Consider the following 14,744-nt stretch of genomic DNA (forward strand, 5'->3'; position numbering starts at 1 on the left):
CTTGCAGCATGGAGATGTGTGACCACAGACAGAACATCACCATGTGCCCGCTGTGTGACAAGACGTGCAGCTACTGGAAGATGAGCTCGGCGTGCGCCACCGCCCGGGCCAGCCACCTCTTCGACAACCCCGCCACCGTCTTCTTCTCCGTCTTCATGGCCCTCTGGGGTAAGCAGAGCCTGGCCGCCTGGCGTCTACGGGGCAGGGGCGACTTTGCCTCGGTCCCTCCATGGCCTTCCTTCCGCCTTGACATTTTGCACAGCTGTGTTGGCCTGGAATGGGCGTGGGAGGGAAGCTCGGTGGGGGGACGGTGCCCTGTTGTGCCTGCAGGTGGGGAGGGTCTGGGCTGCGTCCTGGATACACACTGGTTCTTCTGACCCACGCCTTACGGAAGGTGGAGGGGGTGTCTGCTCTTAGGAACGGGCCGTCTTTCCTGGGACCAGGTCCCTGCAGCAGTCCTGCAGGTCCCGCGTGCCCACTTTTTGGGGAAGGATACCAAGGCCCAGAGACAGTTAGTGTGAGTTTCCCAGGGTCACTCAGCTCCTGAGTGTCCACGGCAAGGAAGGAATGTGGGGTTTCTAAAGCCGGTGCCCTTACTTCCACTTGCCACCCCGAGTCCAAGGCACAGGGCTCATCCTTCAGGATGCTTCTCTGCTCTGGTACCCGACAGATGCCAGGGGCGTGGGTGGTGGGTAAGTGGTGTCTGGTTGCGTTTCTGCAGATGTTTTTGGATTAGCAAACTAACCTGTTCCCTCCTCTGTGGTCCTGTGTTACCCCCTTGCCAGGGGAGGATTCAGAATCCGGGCCCTGGGCAGCTGTGTGTGGAGCTGTCCCCGGGATACCAGAGCCCCGGTCCTTGTCCCCAGGGACTCCCATCTAGTAGGAGATGGAACTGGGCACAGGAGCTAAGGGTCAGGATACCTGCGGGAAGAAGTCAGGACAGACTTCCTGGAAGAGGTGTGAGCGCCTTGAGCGGAGTTCTGAAGATGCGGTGGGCGGGGGTGCTGCGTGTTTGCGGTGCGGAGACTCAGTGCAGAAGCAGAGGGGCCGGGCAGAGCCCTGCCGGCACGTCCCAGAGCAGCACGTAGCTGCATTGGCCCCGTGCACAGTGAGCGTGTGGAGGGCCGTGGGGGGCTGAGAAGCTGCTCGTTGTGCAAATGGGGATGGAGACTGCCCCCGGCCAGCCAGATGTGCGGCTCTTACGGGTCCGTGTGACCTAGATGTGTGAGGATCCGGTCACGGAGAATTTGGTCGCAGCGCCCCAGTGCTGAGCGGAACGGGCTGTCCGTGTCACGCCAGAAGCCTCGACTCGGGAGCATTTTTCAGGATCGCAGAATCTGTGAGGTTGGGGCCTGGGCTTCCCAGCTCAGCCACTGCCCCGGGAGGCTAGAGGCTCAGGAAGGTCTGCCGCCGCAGGAAAAAACCACGGAGCAGAACCAGCTTCGTGATAGGTCGGGGCTGACCCCGGGGTCCTCACCGGGCCTGATCCGGCTTCTGCCCAGCCTGGCAGCCTCCCTTCCCGCCCAAGGCGGTCCGTTCAGCCCTGAGGTGGTGTTTGAGAGAGCTGTCAGCGAGGGGGGGCAGCGGCCAGCGTCCCTGAGGGGCTGAGGTTGCTGCCTGGCTCCCTGGAGGGGCGGCTGGAGCTCAGGGTGGGCTGAACCTGTGAGTTTGGAGGCGGGGGGTGCAGAGGAGCTGCGCGGTGTCTCCGGAGAAGTGGGAGGAACACGGAACGCTGAGTAGTGGGGCTGGCTCCTCAGTCACACTTCCACACTTGCTGGAAACCGCGTGGGGGGATGGGGCGGCAGGCAGCAGCCGCTGGCTCTGGGATGGTCCTGCTGAGCATGTGAGCCGCAGCCCCTCCCCTCAGATGCGCCCACCACCCCGCCCAGCCCGCCACCCTCCAGTCTGGACAGCAGCGTGGTCCTGAGCAGGTCCCTGCCTATGGGTCTCCCACCCCCAGGCCTCGTGCCCCGGGCCCCGCGCTGCAGCCACCCACCTCTGCCTGCTTGGCTGGGGCGTGGTTCTCCACAAGCACCCTCAGTGGGCCCCTGGCCGGCTGCACTGGTGCCTGCAGGGTCTCTGAGCCCGGGTGGCCCGTGTCAGGCCAGCAACCACCGGCGGTCCATAGGGTGACCCATGAGGGTCAGAGGGGCGGCTGCAGAGCCTCAGCCCGGCCCGAGGGCATAGCTGACTCTCTAGGGCTCCCACCATACTCTCGTCACACCCACGGGGGGTACTACCTGCTGTGTGGGGTGGCATGAGAAGTACAAGTGTGCGAGACGTCCCGGCTGTTGCGGGGTTGGGGGGGGGGGCGGGCAGTGATCAGCCACTTTTATGATGTGCTTGGGTTCAGGGAAGCCTGGGAGGCAAACTGATGATTCTGCCGCCCTGGCGAGATTACAATCCTGGGCTCAAACAGGAGCAGAATGTGCAAAGGCCCAGTGGTAGGGATGCAGGGCCTGGTGAAGGAGCCTGCAGGGGGCAGGGAGCCGGGGGAGGGGGGTGGGGGAGAGTGCAGGGAATCCCAGAGACCAAGCAAGGGCCCGCGGGGAAGAACTCAGTGTTCTCACCGGAAGGAATCAGGAACCAGAGCGGTCGGCTTGCGGCATGAAAGGTGTTTTTGTGTCTTATCCTGGAGTCAGAGACAGCAAGTGTAAGAGGCAGCTTGGGAGGAAGTGGAGGAAAGGCTGACCCAGCTCCGACGGGAACAATGGCCCGGGGGCTCTCACTCGAGACTGAAGTGACAGGTGCTTGGGTCAATGGTAAGAAGCCAGGTTAATCCAAGAGGGCTGTGGGGCGGCCATACCGGAAAGGGGGCTGGTGGGAGGGCCAGAGCAGCAGTCAAGAGAATTTGACGCCTCCTTCCCCGGCCCGGGCTCCCCGCTTTTGTCCCGCCCATTCCCACTTTGCCCACGGGAAGCTGGAAGAGGAGCCCGGCCCCAGACTCCAGGTTACCGCCCCTCCAAACAAAGGGCCCCGGACAGAGAAAGACATTTCGATCATTGCAAAGGACTCGGGTGCCTTGTTTCCACTCTCACGCGGGCCATCCCCAGGGCTGAGGAGAGGCGGCAGGCCTGGCTGCGCCGGCTTCGTGTGAAGCGTGGGGGGTAGAGTTACAGCCCCTGCCCCACTGTGGATGGGGAGTATCGGCCTCCCGGGTGCGGCCCGCCTGGACCTGGCCTCGGGGCGGGGAGGAAGCATGCCCACTGCGTCCCTGGCGCACGCATGTCCTCTGCGGCCAGCCTCTCTGGACAGAACGTAACTTATAGGTGTGCGTCCTTCTGCTCGGGCGACAGGGCCCACCCTCTCCTATCGGGCGACAGAAGCCAGCCGCGGCTGGAGCTCGGCACGGAGCCCTCTAAGGCTGTCATCACCGTGCCTCCAGCTGAAAGCCGTCCCTGGCGAGTCTTCGGCGCCAGGCGCCGGGTGCGGCTCTGGCTGCAGAGCCCTGAAAGCTCCCTTGGCATCCGGCTGTCGCCAGTTTTCTTCTAAGTACAGCACCTTCGCTGTCCCCTGCAGGGACGTGCACCGGACACGCGCGGGGCGCTGCACTTCCTCCTCGGGACATCACCCCAGGGTGGACGCAAGCCGTGCCCAATCTGACAGGGGAGGGTCTGTCCCCTCCCCCACCCAGCAGTCAGGAGGAGGCCGGCCAGGCTTGTCCCTTGCTCGCTGGGCTCTGAACGGCCCTGACTGCCTGCAGCCTGTGCACCGCGGGTGATGGAGAGTATCCGGGACTGTCCATCCAGCCCGGCTCCGGGGAGCTCCTGCCCAGACCCAGCCTGGCCCTGCCCTCCCCACCGAGTAGCAGTGGCTCTGGGCTCGTCTGTCCCCCCCACTTGTCAGAGTGAAGGGTCTGTGCCCTAAATGTTTAAAACCCAACATTCTCCCTGTAGGGCCTCACACTGGGTTCCCACCCGACGGGACGGTTGCCCCGGGACGAGGGTACAGCTAGGGAGGAGCCTGGACGCGGCGCCCTTGGGCAGCCCACCCCACGCTCGCCCCCCTGCCCCCGCCACTGAGCCGGGCCGCAGATTTTGCATGATGCACGCCTCCCCTGTCTCTCCCAGTCCTGGCTTTGCTTTGAAATGGCAGCAGCCCTTTTACCGATTTTTCCATTTGAGGGTTCGTCTGCGGGATTTGGGGGACACGGGAGTTCTGCCAAGGAGGTGTGAGACCTCTTTGCTGCAGCAGGGACCGGGCAGCCAGGAGACGGACTTTGCAGTGGGCACCCCGGGGTGTTAGCGGCATCAGCACGCACATGTCGGCCAAGACAGGAGCTGGGGAGCCGTGGACTGTGCTAGACTCTGCCTTGTGTGGTGCGGCCGCGGAGCCAGGAGGCGGCCCCTGCGTGCCAGGACGCGTGCTTGGAGCAGGAGGCAGACGCAGGCAGAAATAAGCAGAGCCTCACGATAAATGCCGTCCGTTAGGTCTCTTAGTGGGCAAAGGCCGTCTTCTAAACGAGGCCGCGTGAAACCCTAGGGCACCAGCTCAGCACAGGGAAAGATTTCCAGCAGTGAGCCCTGTGTCGCACTAGGTGGTGAGCGCCCTGTTCCGAGGGGCATTCAAGCTGTGTTGGAGGACCCCTTGCTGGGGCTGCTGCACAGCATAGGGAGGCGGTAGCTCTGTGCGGTTCCACTGCCCACCCTCGCTTCTCTGGACCCTGGGTCCGCCGGGAATTACCTCTGTGCCCCCCACTGCCCTCTGCTCCTCATTCTCAGCCTCCCTGGCTTCCTCAAGACCTCAGCACTGCTCAGCTGTCCCCAGCTGGTCGGGGCCCAGGAAGCTCCAAGTAGAAGCCGGAACACCTGCTGGGCGGGCGCACAGCCTCCTGGGTCCCTGCCCCGAGCCAGGAAGGCCCACCCGGCCGCACATTCGAGCCCCCAGAGAAGCTCAGCTTGCACACGCCGCCGGTCGGACGCTTGGGTCCGAGCCACCACTCGGCTGGGTGGACTCTGTGCCAGGATGGGTGGGCGCAGGGAAGCAGTCACCGGAGCCACCGGGTCCTGGGCCGGACTCAGGTTCAGATCTCTCAGCTTGTCCCCTAGCGGCTGTGTGGCCTCAGGCAAGTGGCTTCTGCTCTCTGGGCCCCAGGTTCCCCATTTATAAAATGGGGGGGATAACGCAAGCCACCTGGCGCTGTGCCGGGAGCCTCGAGCGCGCCGTTCCTTGTGACATACTCGGGGCCGTGCCTGGTGCCAGCTCTCACGTCGGCTCTGCGAGCACGTGCTTACCGGACGTGTGCCGACAGCCTGGACCGCAGAGGCCAGGGCTCAAACCTGCACTTGGGGGCCTCTGGAGGTCGTGTCCCTTCACCCGCTCTGGAGGAACACCCGCTTCCGCGAGCCGGGCCCTGCGCTCTGCCGGGCACCGTGCTGAGTGTTGTAGGTGCATGACTCACGCATGGTGACCGCAGGAGGTGGACAGCTTTATTGCCCGTCTGACAGATGAGCAAATCGAGGCAACTTTCCCAAGCTTACACTGGAACTGCAAGGCAGAGGCAAGACTCGAGTCCCAGCACTCTGGCTCCAGCCGCCCTGTGCTCCGCTGCTGGGCCGCTGGGCCCCCCTTGGTCTGCCCGCACGGTTAACCCGCTCCCGCGGACGTGCCTGCTCCACAAGGGCCTTTCTTACTCCTGACCTGGACGGCTTCCCCATCTGTCCCCAAACACACCTCCCTCCCCTGCAACCCTGCGCTGAGGGCTGACGGTGCACCAGACCCTGCTTGGAGCCCTGCCTAGGTGACCTCTGTCCCGGGAGCCCTGGAGGGAGGGTGGGTGTTTCTCTCCACTGAGGACACTGCAGCACAGAGAGGGTGTGGCTTGGGCAAGGTCACACACAGCAGGGGGATCTATCCCTGACCTGACGGACCCCGCCCCGGCCCCGGCTTCCCAGATCTACACGAGTGCTCTGGTCACCCCTCTTCCTGCAGACGTGTTCCCAGCTCTGTTCCGCAGCCTCCTGGGGGAGCAGAGAGTTTCCCGGAGCCGGTCATGGGGCCAGGCAGGCAGGCGCCGCTCAGCCGGGCAAGCCCACAGGGATTCCTCAAATGCTGTGCTCCTGCTCTGGGAAGCCAGTGTGCCCGGTTCCCCCTTTATTGAGCACCTACTGTATGCAGAGAGCCTCAAAGGTCTTGGCGGGCCCTTCCCAGCACCCCGTCCTTCAGAGACAGACATGACTCCATCCCCCGGGATAGAGGGAAAGGGGCAGATCTGCCTCTGCTGCTTGCCGCCCCCCCCCACCGCCTCCAGCTTCACTTCGGCTGGGGATGGGGTTGGGGGACAACAATGCTCCTGTCTGTCAAGTGTGAGTTCCGTCCACACACTCTCATTTGGGGAAAAAAATAAAGAAAAAGCCAAACTGCTCCCAGGAGGCACTTCCCTTTAGGAAAAAAGGAGCGTATTATCAATCAAGACAAAAGCCACAGGAACGAGCCTGCGGGGCTCGGGAGGTGGCCTTGTGGTCCAGCCCCGGCGGGCCAGCGGGCGGAGGCCGAGGGGGCGGCCTCTCGGTCCTGCAGCGCCACAGTCACGTCAAGCGTAATTAGCAGAGACCTCACGGCCGGTTTCCTTTCAATCCCTTATTCAGGCACTTGCTCACTGCCCTCCGGGGGATCCTCCCACTGGTCGGTCTTCCTCCTGGAGTCCTTTCTTCTCCCGCCCTCCGGCTGCTGACCTTTCCAAGGGCGCAGTGACAGGGCCTCACGTCCCCTCCCTGTGGGGTCCGCTGGCCTCGGGCGCGGACACGCCGGCCCCAGAGACTCCAGCTTGCTCCCGCCTGTGACGTGTGACGTTTCAAAGCCTCCAACAAGGTGTCCCACAAAGCAGCTTTGAGCCCCATTTAGCTCTTTGCTGTGATCAGTTTTCTGAAATTATGGTGTAATAATGGGGTTTTAACAGCTTGTCGGTTCCGTGCAGAACAAAGGAGTTTGTTTGATCTGAGCCCGGCTGCAGAAGCTTGGGAAGGCTGCTCGGACCTGAAGGAGACGCCCGGTGGGTGGTGAAGCCCCTGGGGGCGTGCCCCGCCCAGCACCCCGAGCCAGGTGGGGGTGCAGCGGGAGCTAGTGTGGGCTTCTCGCTGGAGCTCCACAGCCGGGCAGCTCGCGAGGGAGGCCCGCTCGGAGGGGACGTAAGGAGGGTACCCGAGCCGCATCTCTTCCGAGAGCCCCTGCCGGTCCTGCAGCTCTGGGCAGAGGCACCCCCGGTCCCCCCTCGGAGGAGGAGATGTGTGCGGCGAGTGGACACTCGGGCTGTTGGGAGCTGGAGGGTCGGAGCAGGTCTCTCCTCTTGGGGGCGGCCTGTCAGGGTGGGCGCACCCCTGGGCTGGTGCAGAGGATGCGGCTGAGGCCTGCCTGACCCCAGGGCTCCGGGCGGCAGAGGTGAGACCAGACGAGAGGTGGATGGAGGGAAGTAGGACAGACAATGGAGGGGTCGGTGCTTCTGGACCCTGGCGTGCTTTAGGTTCTGTGCTGGCCGGCTGCCAGTCCGCCGCCTCCTGCCCCCCAGCCCTTGGTACCCCACAGTCTGCTGCTTCCTGTCTCAGGATCTACAGGAAACATTCTGGGGGATCCACACCCCATGTGGCCCTTGAACCTATGGTCAGCCTCTTGGCCAGACCTGGGGCGATGCTCCCGCGGGAGCCAGGTCCCGGGAACGCACCCCGTGGGCCCCCACGTGCAGCTGTGGGCTGCCTCGTGACGGCCTCCAGCAGGCTCTGTCGTCCAGCCACCCGTGCGGACGGGGAACTGGGGGCTGCAGAGGCCGGGTGGTCATGTGCCCGAGCTCCCGCCTGGATGTGATCCAGGCTCGACCCAGGGTCCTGCGCTCACCTGCTGCCTCCGGGCTACCCCACAAGAATGTGTTTGTCTAGCATTGTGTTGCTGGGACAGATGTTTGAGGAAAGATGAATTACGGCTCAGCCACCTGCTTCTGCTCTCGCCCGGACTCGCTCGTAGGTGTCTGCCTGTGTGCTCTGCTGCCCTCGGGGCTCTGGACTCGGGCGCCCGGGCCTCGTCTCTGGGCCCCCCTTGTGTGGTCATCGAGGCCGTTTCTTCTGTACGCTGACCAGGCTCGGCACACAGCTTGCCCCCAGGCCGGGGGAGCCACCACGCCAGCCCCAGCCCGTCCTGGCACCGGAAGGCGTGGGTCCAGGCCTTGTCTGCTGGCCCCTGATCGCTCAGAGCCTCCGTTTGTGCACCTGTAGGAAGGAGTGCGTTACCCCTGCGTGGAGGGCCAGAGGGGGCGGCGGAAAGAGAGGGGGCGGGAGCCACCCACGAGCCGGACCTCTGAGGGAAGGGAGGGAACCTGGCAGCGCCCACCGCCACCCACGCAGGTGGAATGGGGCGCAGGCACGGGAGCGTGGTTGTGAAGGACGGACGCCCGAGCGTCCCCCAGCCTTTGCCCGGCCCTGTGGTTCACGATGCCCGTTGAGCTGAGACACCGGGCCTGCCCCCTGGGCTCAGCACGAGCCTCCGCATCTCCGCTTCACTGGCCAAGCCTGAGCTCCGGGACTGCACCCCTTTGCTCCAGAGCAAAGCATGCGAACAGAGCCGCGGAGTCCGGCCGTGGGGCGCAGTGGGGTCTGTGGCCAAGTGCAGAAGACGCACCTGAACTAGACCGCACAGAGGGTCTCCTCCGCTCCAGCCTTCTGGCCCCAGTGCTTTAGGTTTTTAAAGAAACAGAACATTATTCACTTTATATAACAGGTCTTTATTTTTTACACATAATCAAGCCAAACGAGGCTTGGCCGTGTACCACCTCCACACCCGACCGCCAGGCTCCAGTCTTGGTCCTTGGCTGGGATACCTCTGGGAGATGTCCCGGTATCTGTCTTAAGATTCACAGCACGTGCTCTAAGCAAGCGTGCCTCGGTCAAAGAGCGGCTGCCCAGCTGTGTGACCTTGGGCCAGGCAGTCAGACTCTCTGTGCCTTGCTTTCCGCTCGTCCATACGATGGCAATCCAGGTTTGCTCTAACCAGACCACTCAGTACGGCTGTGGTCGTTACTCCCTTAACATAAGGCTGGATGGTACAGTGCTTCAGTGTAGACTCTGTGCCCACATAGAATTCGGTTCAGACCCCAGTCCTGCCCGTAACCTCTGCTTAGCCTCAGGTGAGGCATTTAACCCTCCGAGTCTCCGGGTCGCTTGTAAATCCACGAACGGAAATCGTCCTACCGCATAGCGTGGCGGCGACGGTCAGGTTCCCGGCGTCAGTGAATCCCGAGAGTAGAGCACGGTCCGAGGCGAGCCCCCTGCGAGGTGGCTCCGTTATTAGCACACCGTGGGCTGGTGACGGGAGGGCAGGGGCCCGAGAGACGGCGGTGGGGATGGCCGGCCAGCGAGCGGGAGGACAGGTTGAGGACGCAGGAGGCAGCGACGCGTGGCTGAACGGGCCGACCCCTGGGTGTCTGCAGTCACCCTCCCGCACGGTCCAGCTCCCGCTCGGCCCAGGACCGGGAGGAGGGGCTGCCCGGGTGGGCGAGACCGGGACAGAGAAGGCACGAGGCGCCTTCCAGAACGGGTCAGTGTGAGGCAGGCCGGACCTCCTGCTCCCTCCGCAGCAGCCGGAGGACTTGGGGGAAGAGGCGGCGGAAACTGCCCCGTGTCCTGTTCCTTGGGAGGTGGTGCGGTCACAGTCGGGTCTGCTCCCCGGCCTGCTCTCGGGGCCGGCTCCGTCGCGGCAGGCGTCTGGCTCCCGCTGCCGGGCTCCCCACGGCACTGCCGCTCGGGGTCTCTCTGCTGAGTGCACCTTGTACCCCGTGGGGTTGCCTCCCTGTCCGCTTGCTGTCCCATCTCCCCGTAGGCTCTGCCAATGGGGAGGCCAGGGAGAGGTCAGAGGGCGCCGAGGGGAGGGCCGGGTACTTCTCCCCCCCAACACCCCGGCTTCCCGGCCTCTCTGGCAGAAGCTTTGCCGTGCCCACGGCTCTGACACCCCCAGGAAGGTGCCCCCTCCGTGACGCTGGCTGTTTCTGGCTCCAGCATGTCCGTGTCCCAGCAGCCTGCACCGGCCTCCTGCTGTCCCTAATCCCCGACCCTCTCTCCGTCCACCGCCTGTCTTCTGCGCTGCTGCACGGCCTGTGCGGCCAGTCCCCAGGGCGGAATCACGCCCCCTTGAAAGACCTCGAGAGGCAGCCGATTCCTGGCCGGCCCGGCTGCGCCCACTGTGCCCAAAACTGGCCGTCGCGGGGCCCTGTTGTCACCTGTTCACATGGAGAGAGGTGAACCCACAGAAGCTCTCCGAGCCCAGAGGCGAGCCAGACTCAGCCCCGCGTCTTGCCCGTTCCAAAGCTGCACCCGCACTGACGACGGACCGTGCCGCCGGGCGAGCGCCAGGCCTCGCTCCGCTCCATCTCGAGCCCCTGCTTGTCAGACAAGCCGTGCGAATCCTCCTCCCGTGACCAACAGTGCCGGCAGCTACCCCTGGGGCCCCTGAGCGCTCATTAACCATACGACCACACCCGTCCTGACCCCCAACCCTCAGCTTCTGCTGGAGCGTTAACAGTCACAGACTCGGCCGGGGCATCTCCGTGGTTCTGCGCTCCCGAGAACCGTCCGTTCGTCCGCGAGCACGGCTGGCACCTGTCCATGCTGGGCTGTGGGCTGGAAATCCAGACGGACGAGGCGGCGTCCCCGCCCCACGCACCAGAAGGACCCGTGTACTGGGAGAGGGGACACTGTGAGCAAGCGAGGTCCCAAGAGGGGTTGGGTTTTTCCCGGTACTGAGAGGGATGATTGAGGGCTTCCTGGAGGAGGCAGCGTTTGAACTATGTGGAGTCCATTGGGAATATGAAGTAGAACAAGGCAGCTAAGAGTACAGCTCAGCAGCCAGACGGTCCGCAGGGATGTGAAGCTTGAGTGAGCGGCCTTGGCCTCGCCTCACCCCAGCCTCGCCTTTGTGACCTCAGCACCCCTACCTGTGACCAGGGGTCCTCAGGATCCATGGAGCAGGGTGTTAGGAGCAGGGGCTCTGGGACCAGCCTGCCTGGCCCCTCGCCGGCTGGCTGAGTAACCTTGGCTGGGACTTGATGTCTCTGGGCCTCAGTTTCTTCATCTGTAAAATGGGATAGTGAATGTCCGTGTCCCGTGGGGTCCGCAGGAGGGCAGAACGGGTGGACTGGTGTGAAGCGCTTGGTCTGGCGCACTGGTCCCTGGATGACTGGACGGCGCCGGGGACGAGGGTGCTTTTGTGTCCTGGGTGACTTGGCTCTTTCTCCCACCCACAGCCGCCACCTTCATGGAGCACTGGAAGCGGAAACAGATGCGGCTCAGGTACCACTGGGACCTCACGGGCTTCGAGGAGGAGGAGGTGAGCAGGCTGGTCCCCGCGCTCCCCGGGCCCTGCCCCTTCTCCCTGGGGCTAAGTCGCCAGCAGCTGCGGGGGCGCCATTTTGGGGTCTCCTGGAGTCTTAGATCTCGAAGCTCCTGTGGACATGTGCCTGGGTTCCCTGTGTGGACCCCACACGTCTGGCACAGCCTGGAGGGTCTGGGAGGGGACTGCTGCCGCCCTCATGGCCGAGGGCCCAGTGTGGCCTCAGCCTTGACCCCCCAGAGCCCGCTCTCCGCCTGCAGTCGGACCCGGCGGGGGAGTGGGAGCGAGGCCCTTCCTACAAGGAGGGCAGCCAGGCACTGTGTGTCTCTGGGCACCACGGAGAGGGGCGTTCAGGAGCGAGTGGCCACTGGGCGGGCAGGGGGTCCCTGCCCGAGGCCTCCTCAGGAGAAGCCTTGCCACCAGCCCATCCCTGCATCACCAGCCCCGGCCAGAGCGCCCCGGGGGGCGCGAGGGAATAAGGAAGACCCGGCTCTCACGCGCCGCCAGGCCACGGAGCAGAGCCTGCAGGGGCGCCCCCGACCTCTCCTTAACTTTATAAAGCACATGGCTATTTTTTACTTTTTTAAGTAAATTCTAACCCCAGTGTGGGGCTCGAACTCCCAACCCTGAGATCAGGAGCCGCACACCCCACAGACTGGGCCGGTCAGATGCCCCTAGTGCTTTTTTTTTTTTTTTTTTTTTTTTTAAAGAGCGCTCCCAGGCACCTTCATCAAGACGTGGAAATTTCTTCCACTGATTTTTTTTTTTCCGCGTTCCTCTCGTATGCCCCCCATGACGCGCTCCCTCCTGGGACGAAGGGCCGGTCTGCCCAGGAAGCGGCATGTGGGCTCTGTCCTGACAATGTCATCCATAGCCGAGGGGACGAGGGTCTGCCAGGAGGCGTGCAGCGGCTTGGCGACGACAGATCTCGGGTTCCAGGCTGCAGGGTCCCATTCCAGACTGCCCCCACCCTCGCCACGTGACCTGGCGCAAGCCCTGGGCCTCCGTGTCCTTGTCCTCCCTCGATGGGTCTTGAGGGGGTCTTAAAGGGTCAGTAGGCCTGGAGCAGGGCCCAGCAGGTGCGAATGCCCCAGAACGGGTCACCCGGGTCACCACCCCCAGACACAGCCCTCATCCACAGCAGGTCCTGTCACCCCGTTCCACAAGTGGCCGCATCCGCCCCGGTCCACCACCAGGCCATTCCTCGGGGGTCCGGCCGTGCGTGGACCTCGGCGCTCCGCCCCCGCGGCCCGGTCAGGGCCAGGCGTCCCCCTGGCTAAGCCACCTTCCCTGTAACTGTTTTTATTAGGAAGATCCGAGTAGAACTGAAAGCAGTCATCGTATTATTTGAGAAGATTTAGAATGTCCTTTCCGCCACATGGCCAGGGCAAGGTGGGGGGACGGTCTCCTCTGTTCAACCCCAGGGGACCGATCCACCATCTCCTCGCCCTGACGGCTCAGGAACTTGGTTTTGGGGTAGTGATCAGAGCCAGCGGGCACAGGTCCCTGGCAGGCTCCAGTGAGTCCCCTGAGGGAAACTCCCGCCCTCCCTCCCCCCCCCCCCCCCCGTGGCTGGCCAGGGCCCCCTTGGGGAGCTGGTGACTCCGGGGAAGCCTCACGGAGTCTGACCTGGGGGTTGGGGCCCGGCGCAGAGGGAAGCCCGTGTCCAGTTGGCCGGCCTGCGGGCCCTTTCCCTGGGTCTCACCCATCGCGCCCTGTGGGGCCTGCAAAGCCCGCGAGCCACAAACGTGACGCGCTCAGGGGTGACTTCAGCTGGTCCCAGCCCCCCACATCCGCCTCCCTCCCTGTGTCCGTCCGCCTTCTTCCCAGTCTCCAGAGGGCGCGGCCTCTGACAGAACAACACAAAGTAATGAACTCTTTTTGTTTTTGTTTTTGACGTCCTGGTTCCCCGAAGGAGGCTGTCAAGGTTTGGATTTTTTGTCGCTCCTCTCTCTTGCCGCAGCCTGTCTCCCTGGGAGAGGGGCCTTCTCGCACACTGACCCGCCTGTCTGTGCCGCAGCCCCTCACCGCGGGCGGTCTCTGCTTCCTCCCCCACCGCTGGGCCTCTCGTACCTGTTCTTCTGTTCCAGCGCCCTTCGCTGACCTGCTCTGGGCTCCGCCGAGGCCTGGCACCTCCGGTCTGCCCCTGCTCGCTGACACTTACTGCTGTCTCTTCGATCCCCACAGCTCCGGATGGAACATTCTCGGGGGCCAGTTCACGGCTGGGTGTTCACCGTGAGAAAGCGGGAGGCAGAGTGGGGGGCAGCCTCACACACACTACCCGCCCCCGGGTCATGGACACCGGTGGGCTGGGGTTCCCACCCAGAGAGAGAATCCTGGGTGGACCACGGACAGGGAGTTCTAATGGAAATAGTACAAGTAGCCAGCTACGAACTGCCCCCGGAGGGTGCCCACGGCCAATGTAAGGACTGAATCTGTTGTGTGTGCTCATGCCGAGGGCCTCAGACACAATTAACAAGGCTTCTCGTGGACTTGGTTTCTTTCACAGGACCATCCCAGAGCTGAATATGAAGCCAGAGTTTTGGAAAAATCGCTTAGAAAAGAATCCAAGAACAAAGAGGTATGGTGGCCTTGCCAGTTGGCTTTCCCAGCAATAAAACATTGTATGCACCCAGCAGTATAGACCAGGGGTTCAGCAAACACCATATGCGCACAACATTATAGATCAGGATTTGGTAAACACCATGTGCACCCAACAGTATAGACCAGGGGCTCAGCAAACAGCATATGCATACAACAGTATAGATCAGGATTTGGTAAACACCATGTGCACCCAACAGTATAGGCCAGAGGCTCAGCAAACACCGTGTGCACGCAACAGTATAGACCAGGGACTTGGCAAACACTGTGTGCACGCAACAGTGTGGGCCAGGGTTTGGCAAACATTGTATGCGCACAACAGTATCGACCAGGGTTTGGTAAACACCATGTGCACGCAACAGTATAGACCAGGGTTTAGCAAACACTGTATGCACACAGCAGTATAGACCATGGGTCGGCAAACACCATGTGCATACAATAGTATAGACCAGGGCTCGGCAGACACTGTGTGCACGCCAACAGTGTAGACCAGGGCTCAACAAACACTGTGCGCATGCAGTGGTATAGACCAAGGGCTCAGCAAACACCGTGTCCTCATCAATAGTATAGACCAGGGTCCAGCCCCCGGACAAGGTCCAGAGCATTTATATCTGACTCTGCAGGCCTCTGTCATAACTACTCAATTCTTTCTGTAGCTTGAGAGCAGCCGTAGACAGCAGGTAAACAAATGGCCCTGCTTGTGTTCCCATAAAACTTTATCTATAAAAACAAATAAGGGGCCAGGTCTGGTCCACAGGCTGAAGTCTGTCCAACTCTGCCATGGGGCTCCCTCCTCGAGCTATTCCGAGGTTATCCCAAGCGTCAGCCAGCATTTC

The 14,744-nt window shown here is 63.0% G+C and overlaps 1 protein-coding gene across 4 annotated transcripts in view; it reads left to right on the forward strand.

Moving 5' to 3' along the window:
- Positions 1-14,744, forward strand: part of ANO1 (anoctamin 1) — a 150,348-nt gene that overhangs the window by 111,263 nt on the left and 24,341 nt on the right. For all 4 annotated transcript variants that reach the window (XM_032360198.1, XM_032360200.1, XM_032360199.1 and 1 more), the window contains 4 exons: positions 8-168; positions 11,222-11,304; positions 13,223-13,234; positions 13,817-13,888. In XM_032360198.1, coding sequence (XP_032216089.1) covers positions 8-168; positions 11,222-11,304; positions 13,223-13,234; positions 13,817-13,888 — 328 coding nt within the window. The remainder of the gene's footprint in view (positions 1-7; positions 169-11,221; positions 11,305-13,222; positions 13,235-13,816; positions 13,889-14,744) is intronic.

This window comes from Mustela erminea, chromosome 9 (assembly GCF_009829155.1).
Source record: "Mustela erminea isolate mMusErm1 chromosome 9, mMusErm1.Pri, whole genome shotgun sequence".
Classification (NCBI taxonomy): Eukaryota; Metazoa; Chordata; class Mammalia; order Carnivora; family Mustelidae; genus Mustela; species Mustela erminea.